At 34.1% G+C, this 22,743-nt stretch overlaps 2 protein-coding genes and 1 long non-coding RNA gene across 3 annotated transcripts; 2 read left to right on the top strand and 1 right to left on the bottom strand.

The window, feature by feature from the left end:
- Positions 1–371: 371 nt before the first annotated feature.
- Positions 372–4,432, top strand: LOC105648935 (uncharacterized). Its single transcript, XM_089718503.1, has 6 exons — positions 372–580; positions 669–719; positions 1,235–1,286; positions 1,364–1,422; positions 1,549–1,594; positions 4,194–4,432. The coding sequence occupies exons 1-6, from the start codon at positions 455–457 to the stop codon at positions 4,331–4,333; spliced, it is 474 nt and encodes a 157-aa protein (XP_089574629.1). The 5' UTR covers positions 372–454; the 3' UTR covers positions 4,334–4,432.
- A 1,089-nt stretch (positions 4,433–5,521) lies between these two features.
- LOC149498103 (very-long-chain aldehyde decarbonylase CER1-like) lies at positions 5,522–12,038 on the bottom strand. Its single transcript, XM_089718523.1, has 5 exons — positions 11,979–12,038; positions 11,667–11,890; positions 6,142–6,374; positions 5,838–6,057; positions 5,522–5,727 (listed from the first exon to the last, which is right to left on the bottom strand). Exons 1-5 carry the CDS (start codon positions 12,036–12,038, stop codon positions 5,619–5,621), a joined length of 846 nt encoding a protein of 281 aa, XP_089574649.1. The 3' UTR covers positions 5,522–5,618.
- Positions 12,039–20,360: 8,322 nt separating this feature from the next.
- Positions 20,361–22,477, top strand: LOC149498102 (uncharacterized). Its single transcript, XR_016319712.1, has 3 exons — positions 20,361–20,482; positions 21,472–21,543; positions 22,277–22,477. It is a non-coding gene; the product is annotated as an uncharacterized LOC149498102 (long non-coding RNA).
- Positions 22,478–22,743: the final 266 nt, after the last annotated feature.

The following is a 22,743-nucleotide window of genomic DNA, read 5'->3' as shown; positions in this document are numbered from 1 at the left end:
ATTTTTTGTTTAGCTTTTTCTAATATTATCCCTTTATAATATTAAATGATGTATATAGAATTGAGAATAAAAATGTAAATTAAATAGGATATACTAAGAACTTATTGAAAATAAGATTATATTTTAGAATGGACAAAAAATGAAAGTGAGTCTATACAGTAATACAGGTGGGGCGGAGGGAGTACAAATTAAAAACGAGTTTTACTTTGAATTTTAATTTTATTAGCTAAATGTTTTTATTTGACTTGGTTCACCAATAAATAGTTAAACGGTGCGTTCACTGGTTCCATCATTTGCCACGTGTAGATCTAAATTTGTTGTTTACGGGTTGTAACCTGGAGTTTTTGCTTCTTCTGTTTGCTGGGATACAGACTGACACACATGACACAACAGAGGCCGAGCCACGCAGAATCTGAGAACGACGTGTGTAATAGAGGCGTATTGTATTGCGGAGATGGGGACTCGCGAAGTGTACCAGGAGAAACTGAGAAGCGGAAATCTTCATCACGATCCAACCATCAATCCAGGACTTGGTTCTCCTCGCTGTCCTCGCTGTCTCTCTCTCTTAAACCCTAAATCTGTATGTATATCTATCTCTATATGTATATATCTTCTCTTTTCTCTATCTTTACACATGACTGATCTCTGAATCGCTGATTTGTTTTAAGGGAAGAGGAGAATGGACCATAACTCCGGTTTTACATGATGCCACTGCTGTCGTAAGTTTTTCTCGATTTTGCGGGTGTCTTTTTTCTTTTTTCTTTTTTTTTTTTTTTTTTTTGGGTTGAGGTTGATTATAACTGATATTAACTTGTTTCTTCTGTAAAACAAATGTTAGTTTCTTTTGGGCTTACATGTTTATTTTTCCAATTCTTAGACTTTTGTGCTTAATTGTTACTAATTAGATGAATTGAAGCTAAAGTTTTATCTTCTTGCTTGTTTGCTAGCTAAATACTGTGTTTTTGTGATACTTTGTAGTTTTTTTTGTTGGTAACTTGTAACTTCTTTCAATTTACTGCTTTTATCAATTCAGTGTTCCTGCATATTATGGTTGAACATTTTTGATCGGTATTATAATTTAGAGAATTTAAAGTTTAAGAATAAGATTATGTATTTTGTTGTTCTTGTCAGACAAGATGCTGCTGCTTTAACAGAAGGATAACAGTTTAATTTTTGTTTTTTTTTTTTTTATTTTTTGTCCAATTTTTGACCTTCATATTTGCACTTATAATAGGCTGGCTCGGGTATTGGTGGAATGCTTAGTGCAGTTCACGGTTTCAATACAGGTACAATCCAATTCTTTTGTTTTGCTGAATTATGTATGACATTTGGTTGCACAATCTTAACTGCTATTATTTCTTAGGGATTACATTCCTTCAAAATCGTCTCAAGGGACCAAAATGGCTGCCTTTTCTTGTGGGGGTACATGTCCTACCCCTTTTCATTTTTTTTTTTTTTTTCCAAATCTTTTAAGCTAAAAGGGCCTACTATTTGTTTCTGGAATTAAATATTAATGACTGTTATTTGCTTATTTTATTTTGTTAACAGCTTCCTCCCCTGCTAGTGGTTTCGGGTGCAAGTGCTGCATTTGGAGGTAAGAATAGAATATAGATTACTGAGATTTAAGGAATGCAATGTCATTCTTAGCATGCAATATGAAACTTGGTTTTATGTTCTTGATTTTATGAGAGTAGTCTCTTGCCTTTTGCACATTATAAACTCTTGGAACCTTGATGAGAGGTGCCAACAACTTTGGCCCCCGCTTACTGACAGGTGCAGTTACTTCCAGAAAAACAGTGTGGTAACTGTACATTAATTTTTTCAAAAAAATTCCTGGGTCTTCTATAGCATCTCATAAATGGCCATTGAAATTATGCAGTTGTAGTTCAACAATTTGGGTACTGTCAATGTATAGCCACAATTTCCAGGCTCAAAACATGTGCTATGTTTGTACTATGATCTTAATTCACTACATCCTTGCAAAAGACCCTTCTTTTGGCATTTCTGTGATTTTCTTTCAGACTAAAGTTAGTCTCCAGCAGATAGTTTTATAGTCACAATGTGGTACAAATTTTCATTCTGATAATCATTCTTTGAACATGGAAATGACATTGAGAACTTTCTGTTTTATGAGTTGCGCCCTTCAGTCAAAATATCCACTACCTTTATTGAACTTCTTTTGATTTATCCTGAGTTGGGGGTGGTTTTTGAACATTCTCTATAAAATTATTTTTCTCATTCTTTTTTTATTTATTTTTTATTTCGAAGTGTTGTAAAGAAAACTTTTATGGTACTCAAATTTCTTGTTATTAAGGTATGGGATGGTCAAACCCGTTGATGGACTTGTCAATGTCAAAGATGTAATTGAAATGGGGAGTTTTTTCTTTTTATTTCTTTATTTTTTATTTTATGATGTTTTAGTTTTGAATAAAGGCAGCTGATCTCTAATGTTTGAGTTCATCACTAAGCTAGGCAGAAAAAGCTGGTAGGTCATGGTTTCTTGTATTCTGTTCATGAACAAAGGCAGAGCAAGCTCAAAAGGGTTTACAATTATATCTAAGTGGATATGCTTATAGATTATAAGCATGTTAACTGGAGAGCTTGACATGAAATCAAAGTATTTGGGTTGTTACGGCAACTAGTGTGAGTTAAAGACGGAAAAGAGAAGGGCTGTTCAAAATCTAAAAGTGACCAACTGATTAGATAAAAATAACCCTGCCCAAATTTCTTAGATTCATTTGAGGCTTGATCAGTTTTGGGTTAATTTTATTGGTCATTCAGTTTACGTTGGTCTCAGGTTAGGTTCAGCAGAATTGATTTTCAGCTGGTCAGCGAAAATGGCTGTATGGCAGTTTTGGATCTCAACCCCTTTCCCTAATGCATATAGAGTCAAGGCCATAAGTCTTAGGGGCTTTGATTTTAATGAAATCTGTACTTCAATCTATATATGTTTCTGGTCCTTCATAAAAGCACCATCGATTTTAGCTTGTTCAGTGCTCTATTGGCCTCCTATATCACATGGATTCACAAGTTGTATCTACTTTTCTGGTGTGTTTATGGTTCTTTTGCTTTTTATGGATTTTGGTGTTGATAATTGATTTTTGTGCTTTCTGGTTTGAGTACTGTTATCTGCTTTGGTCTACCTGTTTTTGTCTCTTTCTCCTACATGCTTAGGCACACTCCCTCATCTGACTATTCTTTGTTGTTTGGTCCTTTCGTGCTTTTTGTTTTTGTTTGATATGCTATTCTTAGGACTTTTGATTGAGCTAGGCTTGTTTACTCTGCATGATATGATATTTTCTTGGATATAAAATTAAGATTTATCTGTTCTGCTTAATGGGCTCATATGTTAAAATCTGAAAATTCTCTGAAACTACAGATTAGAATGAGGTTAAACAATTAAAATTGCATTCATTTTGATATTTTCACTGAACCAGTTGAGGTTTAATTTTGATCATGGAAATAAGATAGTTTTGGAAAGTGCAAGTTTCAATTTGAGTGGCTCTAGTCAATCTTTTATGGAAGTAACAACAATAGCTTCCTGACTCATGTCTAGTCAGGTCCATACTACCCTGTCTTTTCTCCTCCTACCTCTTCTGTTTTCTCTTTTCAATGTGAGTAAAAATTCTGGCATGAGCTGCATGACACATGACCAGTACTAAAAAGAGATGCAGGTATCCCTGCCTCGAGAGGAGAGGAAAAGATTGGGGTGGGCAGTAAAATTTAGATGTCATAGCCAATGGCAGATAGCAATAGTTGGATAAGAAGAATTTGAAGATGATAGAGCTATGTGGTTTAGAATGTTTATTATATTTGAGCTGTATTGGCTCATCCTTTCGCACACTGGGCTTAAAGCTGTAGTTTGTTTGATTAGCCTGGAAAATTGTTCCTCACAGTAGTCGCAAACTTTTTGAACTATATTGGGTAGGATTAATATGGTTGGGGCTGTGAAACATTCTGCACGCTAGGCATGTGATTCTGTAATGACAAGTGGATCTTGTGGAGTGATGGAGTAGGGAGTCTTGATGGTTCCTTCTAGAAATAAGGGTTTGTCTGGTAGAAAAATATACAAATTCATCATTTGTGGATGGTGCTCAATGTATACTTCCCTTTTTTTTTTTTTTCGCATCAATTTGGTTTCTTGAGTTTGGATCTATGGGTAGTTCAATTTGGTGTTAAAATGTGAATTGTAGGTTATGCACTTCCGAAGTTTGCGCAACTCACCGTGACGTCCTATTATGCTGCCTCAAGCGCCTCGCATTATGGGATTTCACTACTTACCAGACATGTTGAAGAAGCCCATACTTCCCAGGTTTCAGCAAGAAAGGCTTAGATGAGTCTTTGCAAGTGCACATACTGTAGAATATACTTCCCTCAATTTTGTAAGTACTGTCATATTTGTTGGCATAGATGGTGGAACTCATTAACTTTATAGTTTTACCTTTTTTTTTTTTTTTTTTTTTTTTTTTGGGTAACAAATTTATTGAGATCATTTTGATGAATGAGAAATCATAAAATATTGTATAAAAATCAGTTTGGAGTGCGCTCTATAAATTAATTTACTCATCGCATATATTTTTCCTTGAGAAATTAATAAATTTGATGTAAAATATATTTTTAATGTTATGAGCCAATTTAAAGTAATTAAATATTTGGTAAAATTACTTAAAAGTGATTTCAAATGTTTGGTTGAAAGAAGACATTAGTAATTAAATTTTCAATTTATAGACCAACCGTGTCACTGAATTTATTCTCTTTTTCAATTTTGACCTCCATCTAGATTTCACTAGAAAGTGAACTCGGATGTGGTCATTAGTAGCTTCTATATATTGTCACTTAAGCGCCGTAAGGACACCTAATATCATTGCATCAAAAGGACTAACGACTAAATAAAGCTCTGACTTTGGCATTTGATTTAATTTTGAACAATATTTTTAATTTTGTGAATTTATTATTATTTTTTTATCAACTTTAGCGTCTGTTTAAAACCTGTAAGAAACTAATTAGTGAGTGGTGATAATGAAACGGAATCTATCGATTAATGAAGGCGCATAAATATGAACTGTACAAAGTATTGCAGTTTGAGTCTCGTACATGTCTTGTTGAAGAAAATATAATAATATATATGGAAAGTACGAAGAAATTTATTTTTTATAACAATCATTATTCTCTATATCTTATAATTTATTCACTTGTATACATTGGCAGAATTTAATCAATTAAGATAAAAAGTTAATATAAGAGTATATAATGAAGTTAAATTAAAAAAAAAAAAAAACAATGATAAAAACTGATATGTATAATTTATAAAATGCCATACATTGTTTTCTAGTATTACTGTCATAATAATAAGGTCACAGTTTAAAGTTATATATTTTCAGTGAGGATTGAACTCGAGAGTTCTTTCTTCATGCCAAGTTTATATTGCCAACCGAGCCATAGTTTGTAGTTCAGAAAGTAAAATTTAATACATAATTTTTCACATACTAACATTTAATAAATGGCTATCCATGTACCTAGCTAGTACATGCATCCACATACTTATTATATTATTTCATAGAAACTTTCACATTTTTAATACCTGGACTATCAATTCAAAAGGAAAAGTCCAAATTTTCCTATAGTACAGCATCAGGAGAATTGTCCATAGTACTGTAGATGTAGTCGTAAAACGGCATGAAAAGGGAGTAATTAGTCCTGAATTTCGTGTGATGCAAAGAGTGAAAACTGTCATACAAAAAGAAAATGGCTGTTACTGCCAATTAAAAGAAAAGAAAAGAAAAGGAAAGAAAGGAAAGGAAAAGAAAAGAAAAGAAAAGAGAAGAAAAGAAACTTACGAGGGTGTATAGACAAGATATTTAAGAGGAGGAAAGACGGAGAAGAACCGTTTAGGGAAAATCTCAAAGTTGCAATGTCCCATGTTGTTCATAAAATCAATGTAAAATATATAACCAAAAGTTGCTACCAAAGAGGCTCTTCCAGTGATTATCACACCTAATATCGGTATTAAAAATAACATGAAATATGCCATGACTTCAGCGAATGGATGAATTACAGCTGCCAAAATTAATAATAGTTCAGATTTTATTTATGGTTTTAATAATAATAACAATAATAATAAAATTTCCATTCGGTACTCACAAGTAATGGGTTGAGTGACAATAGAAGAATGGTGATGAGAGTAATAGTGAGAATAGAGGAAGTGATGATGCAATGCTCTGTGTAACCAGTAGTAAAGGAATTCTACAGGGCCTGCATGAAGCAAAATTGTTATAACTACACCATCTGTTCTCCACAATGGAAATTTAGAAGCCCCTGTAATTGCCTTGTTCCCAATGTAGAATAGTATTCCTTGGAGTATGATCTGATCGTCCCTGCCAATTAACAATTTGAATTTATACATGGTTAGGTCCTCAAAGCCGAAACTCATATGGGTTTCTGTTATATATGATATATATCAGTTATGTTAAAGTATTACTGTGGGTCCCTCCAACATATGAGACCCACACGGTTTGAAGAAATAAAAAGGAAGAAGAAAATTTGTTTTCGGTGGACGCGTTACAGTTTCGGTGGACGCGTTAAACCTCTCCTATAAATAGGAGAGGATTTTCTTCATCTCAGTACAACACTAAGAAATAGAGAGTGAGAGCAATTGTGAGAGAGCGAGAGCAATTGTGAGAGAAAAATAGAGAGATTATTCAAGAAGAAAAATTAAGATATTCTTGAAAGAGTGTTGTGAGTGTATGTAAACAATATTTATTTTTCTCCTATAAAAGATCTGTGGTAGTCCGGAGACGTAGGCAATATTGGCCGAACTCCGTTATCAAATTGTGTGTTATTATTTTCTTTTGCTCCTTCATAAAGGGGATTTTGCGTAATTTTTCCCAACAACTGGTATCAGAGCCGAAGGTTTCGGCAGGTCCCGCTAATCAGAGCGGTACCGGATCCGTGGATATACTCTGAAAACAAATATACCACGACGATCAGAAAATTACGACGAGTCTATTGGTGTTGTCCGCTCGGAAAGTCGTTGCAGAATCGACTTAGTGGTGAATAGTAAAACAGTAACGCAAAGTTGGTGGTGAATAGTACTATTAGAGTTACTGTTGCTAAGTCCGACACTGTTAAGCCCAAGGACTATTCACGCATAGTACTATTTAAGTATACGGTTACTATTTACGTATACGGTCACTATTCACGTATACTAACAATCAAGGCGGAGTTAGACTCGAGTGGGAGTAATGGCTGCAGATGAAGGAAAGTCGAAAATTGAAAAATTCGACGGTGCAGATTTTGGCTTTTGGAAAATGCAGATAGAGGATTATCTGTATCAGAAAGGTCTTTTCCAACCTCTCTCAGGAACGAAGCCAGAGGCTATGAAGGAAGAAGATTGGAATCTTCTAGATAGACAAGCACTCGGCGTTATTCGTTTAACCCTCTCCCGTAATGTTGCCTTCAACATAGCAAAAGAAAAGACCACCGCGGGTCTTATGGCGGCTCTTTCCAATATGTACGAAAAGCCATCGGCCGCAAATAAAGTTCACTTGATGAGGCGGTTATTCAATCTACGAATGACGGAAAACGCATCGGTGGCCCAACATCTCAATGAACTCAATACAGTGACAACCCAATTGAGTTCAGTTGAAATTGAATTTGATGAAGAGGTACGAGCATTGATACTTTTGTCTTCCCTACCAGAAAGTTGGAATGCTACTGTCACAGCTGTGAGTAGCTCGTCCGGAAGCAAGAAGTTAAAATTTGATGATGTTCGTGACCTAGTTCTTAGTGAAGAGATTCGACGGAGAGAGTCAGGTGAACCTTCAACTTCTTCAGTCTTGCATACAGAATCAAGAGGAAGAAATTCAACCAGAGGGAATGGACGCGGTAGATCGAACTACCGAGGCAAGTCAAAGGACAGGAGGTCCAAATCCAGAAATCCTAGCAATTTCAATAGCACAAAGACCATTGCATGTTGGAATTGTGGAAAAACTGGTCACTACAAAAATCAGTGCAAGAATGCACCTAAGCACCAGGAGGGGAAGTTAGAGGCAAATGTTGCATCCACCTCAGGAGAAGATGATGCACTTATATGCTCTTTGGAAAGCAAGCAGGAATCTTGGGTTTTAGACTCCGGTGCGTCATTCCATGCAACTTCACAAAAAGAACTCCTTGAAAGGTATGCCCCCGGAAACTTTGGAAAAGTATACCTTGGTAATGACCAACCATGTAATATTGTTGGTAAAGGAGTAGTGAAGATTAAGTTGAATGGGTCTACATGGGAGTTGAAGGATGTCAGACATATTCCTGACCTGAGAAAGAACTTAATCTCAGTAGGTCAGTTGGCCAGCGACGGCTACACAATAACCTTCCACGGCGATAATTGGAAGATTACAAAGGGTGCAATGATGGTTGCTCGTGGAAGTAAGAGTGGTACTCTTTACAGCACAGGAGGAGCAACCTATTCCATTGCTGTTGCAGCAAACAGTGAAACTCCCAATATATGGCACCAGAGGCTTGGCCATATGAGTATGAAAGGAATGAGGATTCTACACTCACAGGGAAAACTACCAGGTATTCAGTCAATTGAAATTGACATGTGTGAAGACTGCATATTTGGAAAGCAGAAAAGAGTCAGCTTTCAGACAAATAGAAGAACCCCAAAGAAGGAGAAACTTGAGCTTGTTCACTCTGATGTGTGGGGACCAACTACTGTCTCATCCATTGGTGGAAAACACTACTTTGTGACTTTTATTGATGATCACTCTCGGAAAGTATGGGTTTACTTTCTAAAATATAAGTCAGAAGTATTTGATGCTTTCAAAATTTGGAAAGCTATGGTTGAAAATGAGACAGGATTGAAGATTAAAAAGCTCAGAACCGACAATGGTGGTGAATATGAAGACACCAGGTTCAAGAAGTTCTGCTATGAGCATGGAATCAAGATGGAGAGAACCGTGCCAGGCACGCCTCAACATAATGGTGTAGCTGAGCGCATGAATCGAACGTTGACAGAAAGAGCCAGAAGCTTACGTGTACAATCAGGCTTACCAAAGCAGTTCTGGGCAGAAGCAGTCAACACAGCAGCTTACTTGATCAACCGAGGTCCATCGGTACCATTGGAGCACAAAATACCAGAAGAGGTATGGAGTGGAAAAGAAGTAAAACTCTCACACTTACGAGTTTTCGGTTGTGTAGCATATGTGCATATAGGTGATCATGGCAGGAATAAGCTTGATCCCAAATCTAAGAAATGCATTTTCATCGGCTATGGCGGTGATGAGTTTGGATACCACCTCTGGGATGAAGAAAACAAGAAAGTAATCCGCAGCAGAGATGTAGTCTTTAATGAAAGAATGATGTACAAGAACAGACATGACACAGTTGCCAGCGACTCAGAGCAGAGTGGGCCAGTGTTTGTAGAGGTGGACGACATCTCAGAAAGTCTGCCGAATGAGTTAGTTAAAGATCCTCAATTAGAGGAATCGATCAACACACCACAAACTTCTCCTCCACAAGCATTAAGAAGGTCTGAACGTCCTCCAAAGCCTAACAGAAAATATATGAATTATTTGTTATTAACAGATGGAGGAGAACCTGAATGCTTTGAGGAAGCATGTCAAACGGTAGATGCCAGCAAGTGGGAGCTTGCCATGAAAGACGAAATGAAGTCTTTAATCTCCAATCAAACATGGGAACTAGCTGAGTTACCCGTGGGAAAGAAGGCACTTCACAACAAATGGGTGTATCGAGTGAAAGAGGAACATGATGGTTCCAAGAGATACAAAGCTCGACTGGTAGTCAAAGGGTTCCAGCAGAAGGAAGGAGTTGACTACACCGACATATTTGCACCGGTTGTAAAACTCAATACTATCAGGTCTGTGTTGAGTATTGTTGCCAGTGAAGGGCTCTACCTTGAGCAGTTGGACGTAAAGACGGCGTTTCTTCACGGAGACTTGGATAAGGAGATATACATGTACCAGCCGGAAGGATTCTCAGAAAAAGGAAAAGAGAATATGGTGTGCAAACTCAAGAAGAGCTTGTATGGACTGAAACAAGCTCCAAGACAGTGGTACAAAAAGTTCGACAGTTTCATGCACAATGAAGGCTTCCAGAAGTGCAATGCCGACCACTGTTGCTTCTTCAAAAGATACAGGTCCAGTTATATCATTCTACTGCTTTATGTTGATGATATGTTAGTAGCAGGTTCAAATATGGATGATATCAGAAACTTGAAGAAGCAATTGTCAAAAGAATTTGACATGAAGGACTTAGGTCCAGCGAAAAAGATTCTTGGAATGCAAATCACGAGAGATAAGCAAAAACAGGTGTTGCAATTATCTCAGGCGGATTACATCAATCGTGTATTGCAAAGATTCAACATGAATAATGCTAAGCCGGTCAGCACACCCTTGGCTAGCCATTTTCGCCTATCCAAGGACCAGTCCCCTCAGACGGAAGAAGAGAGAAAAGACATGGCGAAAATTCCTTATGCTTCAGCCATAGGAAGTTTGATGTATGCAATGGTATGTACGAGACCAGATATTGGCCATGCAGTGGGAGTTGTTAGCAGGTATATGTCAAATCCAGGGAAAGCTCATTGGGAAGCTGTAAAGTGGATTTTGAGGTATCTACGAGGCACTACTGAAAAGTGTTTGTACTTTGGTAAAGGAGAACTAAAAGTACAAGGTTATGTAGATGCAGACTATGGAGGCGACATTGATCACCGAAGAAGCACCACAGGTTATATTTTCACTGTTGGTACTACAGCTGTTAGTTGGATGTCACAGGTACAGAAGATTGTAGCTTTATCCACAACAGAAGCTGAATATGTCGCAGTGACAGAAGCCAGCAAAGAGATGATATGGCTTCAAGGTTTGTTAACTGAGTTGGGATTCAAACAGAAAAAGAATGTTTTGTACAGTGATAGTCAAAGTGCAATACACTTGGCAAAGAATTCAGCATTTCATTCCAGAACCAAGCATATTGGACTTCGTTATCACTTCATCAGATCTCTATTAGAAGATGATGTGTTAATACTAGAGAAGATCCAAGGAAGTAAGAATCCGGCAGATATGTTAACAAAGGTGGTGACCATTGACAAACTGAAGTTGTGCTCGACTTCAGTTGGCCTGCTAGAATAACAGACCAGAGAAGACTGCCGCATGATTGATGTGTGAAGACAGATTAAAATCAGTCTTCAAGTGGGAGATTGTTAAAGTATTACTGTGGGTCCCTCCAACATATGAGACCCACACGGTTTGAAGAAATAAAAAGGAAGAAGAAAATTTGTTTTCGGTGGACGCGTTAGGATTCGGTGGACGCGTTAGGATTCGGTGGACGCGTTACAGTTTCGGTGGACGCGTTAAACCTCTCCTATAAATAGGAGAGGATTTTCTTCATCTCAGTACAACACTAAGAAATAGAGAGTGAGAGCAATTGTGAGAGAAAAATAGAGAGATTATTCAAGAAGAAAAATTAAGATATTCTTGAAAGAGTGTTGTGAGTGTATGTAAACAATATTTATTTTTCTCCTATAAAAGATCTGTGGCAGTCCGGAGACGTAGGCAATATTGGCCGAACTCCGTTATCAAATTGTGTGTTATTATTTTCTTTTGCTCCTTCATAAAGGGGATTTTGCGTAATTTTTCCCAACAAGTTAAACTGACCAGTTGCTTTCTCTTTCGAGTTGCTCAACTTCAATGTCTTTATCAACAATTCTTTTCCTGCCTTTGGCAGTTAAATAACGAGAAAAAGAAATCCAAATCTGACTATGCAAAAACCTCAAAATTAAAATTGGGAATATCATAAAGTTGAAGATGTCTCTCTCTTTTTCCTCTTTTGCTATGAATGAGTATATGCTTTGAGCTATCCATGGACCCAGAATCAAGTACTGCAACCAAGGCATATACGAACTTTTAATCAGAAAACCATTTGAAAAAAATTTGAGTTTTAACTATGAAATGGAGAAGTTATTGTACCTTGAAGCTGCCAAGAGACCTCCATGGCCACTCAGTGAGGATTCCTGGATTCGAAGCCATATATGCTTTATTTTTCTCTTGCATTCCACACTTTTAGTCCATACACAAAAGCTTGAGTTTGCATGGTTATTCATATGCACAAAAGTCCCCATCCTATTTCACATTAAAGTCTCAAACAACATCTTACTACCCTGACAACTCATATATATGTACTGCATATATATTACTTTAAGCTTACTCGGAGCTTACTTGGAAGGCAAACTTCTTGCTTTATGGAGGCTTGGTAAACAAACTCTAGATTATAGTTGTGTGTAAATATGTTCTCTATGCTATATAATGAAGATTTGATCTTTTTCTCTTCACACTCATATAATTCTCTATAGAATTTTTCTTCTCTTTCTTAATTCTCTGCTCTTCTAAACCAATAATAAATTCTTATTATAATTAAAAATTAAAATATATAGGGACTCTATGAATTATAAATCATCTCCAAATATTAATTTTTTTATAATGTTTTAGAAACAAATGTCTCTAATATATATTATAACTCTCACTCCAACCGACATGGATTGATCTGAGTGGAAATGACTAAAATATTCTCATCACCTTAACTTTAGGAGGTACAACTCTTGTATACTAAGGACAATTATTGTTATCAAATTTATGTACGATTGTCGTCTCCTATAGAGAGATAAATATTTTCCATATTTTTTTATACAATTTTCGTGCTCTATGTGATTGTCTTTTGAAAATAATTATTGCCTAAAATTAGAGCGATGATGTATGACTCTTAAATTGGAGATAATTATCGTCCAACGAAAAAGGGACGATTTATTAAAAATCGTCTCCTATAAGATAAGGTATGCTCGTTAAGAGGACACTCACAAGGGAAGATGCAAATTGTCTCCAAAGTATTGGAGACGATTCTTTTTTTTTTTTTTTAAACTAAGGAGACAATTTTAATCATCCTCTAATATACGTTTTTGGTAGTGGTTGATCTTTTCTCTCCACACTCATATAATTCTCTACAGAATTTTCCTTCTCTTTCTTAATTCTCCGAACTTCTAAACCAATAAATGGCATCAGAGCAACCTTGATCTTAAGCATCCGTGTGTGTATCTGAGTGAAAATTATAGAGCAAGCCACCAAATAAACCAAAGATGGTGAAGTTTTCTATTTATTTGCTTTCCCTCAAATGGCTTCCAACAACATTTCTCTTTCACCACCTCATTTTAATGGGGAAAACTACCATATTTGGATTGTGAAGATGAAAGCTTATTTCAAGGGACTTGGATTATGGCAATATGTGGAGGAAAACAGAGTACCTCCAAAGGCCTTGTGTTACATCCATGCAACTGTTGTAGATCCTGTCTTCACCAAGATCATGGCATATGAAACAACACATAAAGCTTGGGAGAAGTTAAAAATTGAGTATCATGGATCTGATAAAACTAGACAAATGCAAGTATAAAATTTGAGAAAAGAATTTGAAATGTTGAAGATGAATAACAATGAAAAGATGAAAGATTATGTTGATAGAGTTATGAAAATTGTAAACCAAATTCGGTTGTTGGGAGAAAAGTTAGAAGAGAAGAGAATTGCGGAGAAAGTTACGATGATGCTCCCTGAAAAATTTGAAGCTAAGATTCCTTCTCTTGAAGACGCTTGGGACATGTCACAAATCTCTTTCAATGAGCTTTCAAATGCTCTACAAGCTATAGAATAAATTAAGAAAAGCTTATAGGGAAGAAGAAACCATTGGAGAGAAGGCTCTTGTAGCGACTCAAAACAAAAATCCAAGAAGGAGGTTTAAGAGGCTAGAAAACTAATAGAAAAGCAAAAAATTAAAAAGAATTTTAGAAAAAATGGAGGAAGGATAGATTTTCATACCGAGAACTACTGTTGGTTTAGACCTGAAGCTCAATGTAAAATTTGTAAGCAATTTAATCACACCGAGAAAGTTTGTTTTACAAATCAAAATCAACAAACACAAACTTATCCTGCAAAAGTCACCAAAAATTTTGAAAAGCATGAAGAACAATTATTTACTGCTACTGAAATTGAAGAATATGGTGTGTCAACTGGCTAAAGAAGTGTGGCTTGTTGATAGTGGCTGCACTAACAATATGTCACCAAATTTGGTGAATTTCAATAGCTTGGATGCAAATTACTCGTCAAAAGTCAGACTTGGAGATGGTAGGCTTGTTGATGTCAAAGGCAAAGGAGATGTGACTGTATAAACTCCTTCAAGTACAAAGCTTATTTCTGATGTTCTTTATGTGCCTGAACTAAATCAAAGCTTATTTTTTGTTGGTCAATTATTGGATAAGAATTATAGTTTACTATTTAAAAATAGAAATTGTGAAATTAGTGATCCTTCTGGCACAAAGTTATTTGCTATCAAAATGAAATGTAGAAGCTTTCCTTTAAATTTAAGAAACTTTGAAGGAGAATCTTGCTTGAGTCATGAAGAAGAATATGATTTGTGGCATAAGAGACCTGGTCACACCAATCTTAATTCACTAAAATTGCTACAATCTAAGAAGTTAGTTGTTAATTTGCCATATGTAGTTGAAAAGACCAACATATGTGAAATTTGTCAGTTAGGCAAACTCAGCGAAACACCATTCCCAACTGATTAAGCATGAAGAGCTTCTATGAAACTTGAATTAATACACAATGATCTATGTGGCTCTATGAGTGTTTCATCTTATAATAGCAATAAGTATTTTCTATTATTTATTGACTCTCACTCCCAATTAACATGGATTGATCTGATTGGAAAGGACTAAAATATTCTCATCACATTAACATTAGAATCTATAATTCTATAATCTATAATTATAATATATATTGTACGAATAGGGAGGAAAATGTGGGATCACAAAAACTGTGCCTATTAAATTTATGCATTAACAAAAATATCATCAAAATTTTAATTTTATTGATTGAAAAATAATAATAATTTAATTTTCATTAGTTATATTAATTTTCTATTTAAATATAAATTATTGGATAAATGAACAAATTGTATTATATACTACATAAGATATATTAAATATGGTAAGAATAAAATATCTTTAAAAATTTTAATTTTATTGGTTGAACAAATAAAGGTAATGTAATTTTAATTGGTTAGATTAATTTTCTATTTAAATCTAAATTTTATGAAATAAATTAAAAAATTATATTATATACTATATCAGGTATATACTAAATATCGTAAGAATATAATATCTTTAAGGATTTTAATTTTGTTTATTTAAAAAATAAAATTAATTTAATTTTGATTGGTTATATTAATTTTTTGTTTAGATATAAACAAGTTAATATACCCGCGTTTCATTGCGGTTTTCTATTATATTTTCTATTCATTTGAAAGTTATTTTATAAATATATATTTTAAGTGAAATTAATTTTTCTTAGCATAAAATAATTTATGTTGCACAAATAGGTCTCGCCTGTTTAGTGGACATTGGAATCGGTCTTGACGTTTTTGTTTTGATTTGATTCAATTGATTTTGAATCGGTTTATAGTTTTGATAAATACATTTTTAATGTTTGAATTTCAATTTTGATTTCAATTTGATTTTCTTGATTGTTTTTTGTCTTTTTTTCCTTTAATTTGAAATCACAATTTATCCGTGACATGATTCTTTTGATTCCGATCTAATCAAAACTCAGAATTTTTAATATCCACATTTTTTAATTTGATTTTAATTTAATTTCTATTGAAATACAATTTGGTTATTGTGTTGTATAATCATAATGGAACAATTAATGTAGATATGACTAACCATTCTTGCATCATGTGTATCTAGTATTCTAGTACTCCTTTATCTGCTCCCAAATTAAATACATAACATTAAAAATTGCAAATGAAAAATCCTCCTGTGCCGATTGATTTGCAGATTTTCTCTTTTTTTTTTCCTTGAATTTTTTCTTCTGAAAAATACTTTTTAATTTTTTTATTTTGTCTTTCTCATGATATTTAAGCTGCAATTACTCCAGCATCCGTCTTAGATTATAACTGTTCTTCTCTTTATTTAGATTTCAAGTATTTTCGGGGAACACACAGAAAGGTGAAGATACTTTAAGAGCTCTAATTTTCTTGTGAGACTCAGAATCGGAAGCTTCTTGCTCTACTTGAGCTGGGGAGAAAGTGTAAAATAAGAAAATTAATAATCCCTCCGTTCTCTCTATATAAAGATAACTGAATTTGCACAGGGATTAAAATGGCAGTTAAACTGAATGGTTTTCTCAAATTATATCTATTTTATCCCTAAACAGCATCAAGTGGGCACTTTATTTGATAGATAGACAACTCATGCGTGTAGACTTTCAAAGCAGCATTAATTACAGGATTGCAACCGAAAATAGAGGGATTTGAGCCGAAATTGGAGGGAATTGTTAGCTAATGTCGTTAATTAATCTATTTTCAAACTTTCCCAAATTAAAAGCCAACGTTTGAAATTTTAAATTTCCCTCGTTTTCTAAAGTCTTGGGCGAGTTCCATCCTATGCGCGTAAATATGACGAAAATGTGGAGTCAAAATTTTTGATATTCTTACTGTCTCCTCAACTTCTATAATATACACTTATATATATTTGGAACAGAACATGAACATGTAATTGCATTTATAAGCTTTTCAAACTAAGGGCAACAAAAAGAGGGGAACAGTATTTCTTGCATCATGAATAATCTATTTTCATTTGATCTTAATGAAGTTCCAACAAATTCGCTCACACGTTCTCACGATATGCACACAATCCATCTGCCAAATTTGAACTCCTTACCTAATGCAGAAGAAAGCATTGTGGTGGTTCCTGAAATGAGTCATACCGAAAATTTTGTTGCAAGCAATGAGAAAAGAAGAAACAAAAAGAAAAATATACCAGATCATGTAAAGAATTTTGTAAGCACCATGTTGTTTCCTAAGTTGCAACAAGGTAACCTAAATACGCACAGTTATGAAAAATCTGCGGTCACATTTAGCATATCTTCGAAGTGAGTTTACAAAATTTTGCGAAATGCCAAGATCCATCTAGAGAATAATATTTCTTGCATGAAAGGTCCATGGAACAAGGGAAGAAAAAGAGTTCAAATCCCAGCACATAGGATAACAGAAATCCCACTAAGACGTCCCATTACACTTCGTTCTCTAGCGCATGAACTAGGCATATCTGTTTCGTGTGTCCACAAAATGATAAAAGGTGGGTATGTCAGACCTCATTCTAATGCCATAAGGCCACTCCTCAAAGATGAAAACAAAACAACAAGAATTCAGTTCTGTCTCTCAATGATTGATCAAGGTACATTAAATAGTCAACCTTATTTCAAAACCATGCATGACATAATTCACATTCATGAAACGTGTTTCTATATGTGCAAAGAAATACAGAATTTTTATCTAGCAAAAAATAAAGAAGAGCTTTGAGAAAATGTAAAAGCAAGAGGTTTATACCCAAAATAATGTTTCTACCTGCAGTTGCACGCTCTAGATTTGATGAAAACTCCAATGTGTTGTTTGATGGCAAGGTTGGTATTTGGCCATTTTTTATAGCGAACTAACCAAAAGGAATAGCAAGAACCGTTCGACTGGTATAATGGAAACAAAACCCATACTGTCAATAACAAAAGATGTCATTCGTGATGTTTTCATTCATAAACTTTTGCCTTCTATCAAAGAAAAATGGCCACATATGGATGGTCCAACCATAATATTCGTACAACAGGACAATGCTAAGCCACATATAGAAGTAGGCGATGTCCAATTTGCATAAGTTGCAACTGAAGTAGGATTAGACATTCATTTACTGTGCCAACCTCCAAACAGTCCAGATTTAAATATTTTGGACCTTGGTTTTCTCAGAGCAATTAACTCAATTCAGCATAGAGAGGCTCCAAGTACTATTGATCAACTTGTTGATGCAATTTTAAAAGCCTATGATGTTTTCCCTGCTTCTTCAATGAATAAGGTTTTTTTGACTCTACAGACTTGTATGGTTGATATCATGAAATATAATGGTGGGAACCATTATAAAATAAAGCACACGGCAAAGGATAGTTTGTTATGGACTGAGAATCTCCCAACAATAATTACAAACGAGCAACAAATTGTTAAGGAGGCAACATTAGTGTGAATCATCCGATTGCAGGCATTTTTAAATTCAACTCAGTTATTATATTACAAATGCGCAGTATTTTGTTAATTTATATATGCATATTTCTATGGATGAGCACAATGTTGCTTTTTGAGCTCAATTTTGATGTAATTTCTTTGTTTCCACATAGCTTGTTCAATTATAAGACTTTAACTTAAAATGTGTATAGTTTATTTATTTTGCTTACAAGTTTATGTTTATATCATTACGCATTTCGGACCAATAAGCCCAATTCCAATGTCATATGCATTAAACTTGAATTTATAGTATAATCAGTTAATGCGGGTATAATTTTTATATATAACGCCCATATGCTTAATTTTCAATAATCGCAAAGTTTTAATGCGAGTACAATTTTCATATTTAGAGCTCATATGCTATCTTTTTTTCTACTAATCATATAGTTTAATACAAGCACAATTTTTATATTTAACACCCATATACTTACCAATGCATAACATTCTTTTTTTAAAAAATCATATGCTAATTAACCAAAATGTGCAAGTTATGTATCCTTACTCGTAGAAAGCCATAATAAAAGCGAGAACATATTAAAAATATCGTGTAATAGCAAATACATCCCAAACTATAAGTTAACATAATCATTCCAAGTGCATACATAATATTTTCACTGTAGACTAATTAAAGATAAGTTCTTTAAAAGACTAATAGATTAAGGCAAAACAAACAACCATGCCTACCCATTATCTTCACCATCAGATGTGTTTTTCATCTCTTCATTAATGTCAGCAAGTGTCTCTTCCACAACCTCGCTTGCTTTAAGCGTCTTATCCACAGAATCTTCAAACCTATTTGCTACAAATGGATCTTGTGTGTCTGGTTGGGTCTCATCACTGTCAACTTCATTCTTTTCTTCACCATTATCCTCAATACGGGCACGCTCATCAACATCATTTCAGCACTTTTGTTCTTTTCATTTTGTGCAGCAGGTACATCTTCAGTTTTGTCGTGCACATCTCTATTTCTCTCACCCTGCTTTTCCAGAATCTGGTCTCTATTTCCCTTGTTGTGCTCATGTAATGGTGTGTCTGGAATCTCAGTGAACTGGCCCATGGATTACACAGTATTCTCAGTGTCACCAGCAAATGCCTTAAGTTCTTCAATATGTGTGCATTTTTTATCAACCTTTTCCATCAAAGCATGCATCATAGAATTCATTATCTTTATTCTTTTCAAAACCTCTTCGTCAGCATTTGTAGAGACCCTTAGTGCCCTTCTTGGAACATTGGAAGGTTGCTTCACAGTGCAATTTTCATCCTTGCTACCCCAGTCCATCACATCATTAGGTTGCATATATTTGAGAAGCGTCCATTCTCTATTTTTTGTTCTCACTATGTGTTACAAGAACTCAAGTAGCTTGCATTTATCTTCTCTATGTGCTCTATGTTGTCTCCCTTTTCCCTAGACAAATCAACACCAATTTTCATTATGCACTTAGAAATCAATCTTGCATAAGGCAAGTGAATGCAATTTTTTTCCTACTCTTATACTTCTCTGAGCTCATAATTCTATTTTGTTAGTCAAATCTTTCATTATTTTTTTATTATACTATAGCAGAATAAATAATATTATTTTTAATAATTTCTAATATAATTTTTTATTTGATTGGTTATGAATCAAACTAGAATATATTATAATTAGTAAAAGCCATTTCACAAGAAAGTAGTTATTTTTATTATAATAAATATATTTTTTAATTGGTAAATTAAAAAAAATATATATATCATAAAGAATATTTGTAATATCCTCAATTTTGTAGTTCTTTCTATTTTAGCTTTTTCGATGAATTCGGTTATCCAAATAAAAGGAAAACTTAAAATAATGGGAAACACTATAGATTGAGGATATTAATATTAATTAAATGAAACATTAATTGATCTTTACAAATCCATGTGAAAGCTTAAAGGAAATCAAAAATGAGTTGAAAGATGAATGACTTCTCAGTAAAGCACGAGTTTACCTGAAAAGCCTGAAAAACGGTAATTTCCGTACGATTTTTACCAAGTGGAGTTTAGAATATTAAATACACTTGGTTTATACCTAATAGGACTAAAGTAAAGTGATTAAAAAGATTAGAGTGCCAAAGGATGAAGGGAAAACAAAATGGAGGATTATAGTGCAATTTGCAATTAAAGGACATGGAAGGAATTTTTAATAAAGTTTATTATATAATTTTTATGAAGAAGTGAAGAGAAGCACGACACTTACCACCCATTTTGCAGTTCAGGTCGTTCAAGAAGAGAGGAGGAGGGTTTTGAGTCAAAACCAAGCAAAAAGAAGGTGAAAATCAAAGAATTTTCAAGTAATTCTTAAGAAAAGGTTAGTTATTTTCACTTCCTCCTTCATTTCTATGGATTACTTTTTGAATTCCATGAACTTTGAAGTGAGGTGCTTGTTTGTGTAATCTGATTTGGTGAAGATGAAGTGATGAGAAGTGATTTAAGGTGATTTAAGATGATTGAAAGTAGTTATGCATGAATTCAAAGTCTAAGTTGCATAAGTCACCAAGATGGATGATTTTGAGTTTGGTTTTGATATTCTATGAACTATGGACTCTGCTATATCTTATATTATGATGTTATTTCAGTAATAGAAGAGTTGGATTGCATGAATTTGTGCTGGAAGTGAGTTGAGAATGCTTAAATAAACTTATCATTGTTGGACATGTTACAGTTATGCTGCCTGAAATTCAGCTTCTGTAATTGACCTATTTGACTAAGCAAATGAACTCCAAAATTTATGAAATTTGATATGGAGATAGGCTGAGATGTTGGGTAGGTCGTGTTAAAATTTAAAGGCCGTTGGATAAAAGGAAATGGAGTTATAAGTAAATCAATGCAGGCTGCTCAGCATGAGAAAAACTGAACTTCAGATTCTATAATTATGTCATTTAAGAATGCAAATGAGCTTTAAAAATTATGAAATTTTCTAGAACAGTACCCTAAGATGTTTGGAACATGCTGTCGAAATTTCAGGGCAATTGAATATGGGGAATTCAAGATATAGTCAACGCAATGCCAGCTACTCAAATGCTGAAATTCTGCATTTCATAAACCTTGAACGAATTTAGCATGCTATTCACTTCTATTGTTTTCATTGTTAGTATTTTGTGTCTAGGATGTGGTTAAGTGTTGGATATGAAGTGTTTCATGCTTAAACTCAGATCATATAACACTTGGACAAGTATAGTGAAAATGAAAGAAAAAGCATGAGACTACATTCTAATGCTTAATTTACATTCTTATAGAAGTGCATGTGTGTACATTGTGTAGTATGATCTTAATGTGAGTATTAATATCATGCTACAGCTGCTGAGAGAAAGGGACTTGAGGAGAGGGTGATTACTAGAGGAAAAGGGCTAGGGGAGCCATCTAGTTCAGGTTAGTGTATATTATTCCTTTCCTACTTTTATTTAAACAAAATGAAATTGATTTTGCAAAATATTTTCAATGGATTTGCTTTATGAATTATAATTATATTCATAAGTTTTTAAAGAGGAAAAAGATTATTTTGAAAGCATACGACCGAATGATATTTGTAAATGAATTTTATGATTCTTATACCTTGAAAGAGGAGGATGTTGGCCAATTGATACCTGTAGTATGAGGGGTGGCCGTGATTGAATGTTTTTAGCAGTGGTTGTGAAATGAAATGTTGTCCATTGTGATTTTGATATTAGTACATAAATGGAATGGTTTAAAAGTCTTACAGCTGATATAGATATGGTTATTACCCCGAATATCATTTCATTTGTTGAAGTTGATATTACGATCGATTGAACATGGATATCATCACTAGATGATATATGATTGATATGAAATTCTCCCTCCATGTTGAGGTTGTAGATTGCTCCCTCTTCTGTTGAAATCATATCACAGATTGAGGTTGTAGATAGCAGGTCTAGATGTGCACATTAGACACTGATGGCCCTCAGAATTGACTCTATAAAAGCTGTAAAGACTATATTATGAATTGATGATTTAAATGGTATTGATTTATTTTGTTTCTTATTTTCTTTACCATGGTGGATTTATGAATTGTCATTCCTTATTATTTTTATTAGTACACCACTAAGCCATATGCTTAGCGATAGTTGCTTTTGTACTATCGCAGGTAAAGGAAAGGAAAAAGAACCAAGAGAGGATCATTTTTATTTGATGTAGATAGTATGCTACTGATGTAGCTATTGTATATTTGACTTCTTTTGGAATATATATGATGTATTAAACATTAACAGATCATTTATGTATATTTGAGCAGATTCATGTAAATTATGATTGTATGAATTTGAAAATTTATAGTCTATTAAAGTAATTAATTTCTATTATGTATCTAAGATTTGAACAGGACTCCAATATGTAATTAAATCATCCATGGACTTATGGGTTATGGAACCATTTTATTTTATGTTTTTTTTTTTATAATATGTTTAAGAAATTATATTGAGATTAATATCTACCAAAAGAAGTTATATATATTTAATAACTAAATTATTTTGCTACAAGATATAAAAATGAAGGAATTAAAAGGATTAAGTCCCTTGTAGTATACTTAGTAAGCATTTATAAGAATTAAGTGCT

The sequence above is a fragment of the Jatropha curcas genome, chromosome 2, assembly GCF_041381405.1.
Source record: "Jatropha curcas cultivar XTBG-Jc1 chromosome 2, XTBG_Jcur_1.0, whole genome shotgun sequence".
NCBI lineage: Eukaryota > Viridiplantae > Streptophyta > Magnoliopsida > Malpighiales > Euphorbiaceae > Jatropha > Jatropha curcas.
The sequence above is the reverse complement of the archived record's forward strand: the minus strand, read 5'-3'. Positions and strand labels throughout refer to the sequence as shown.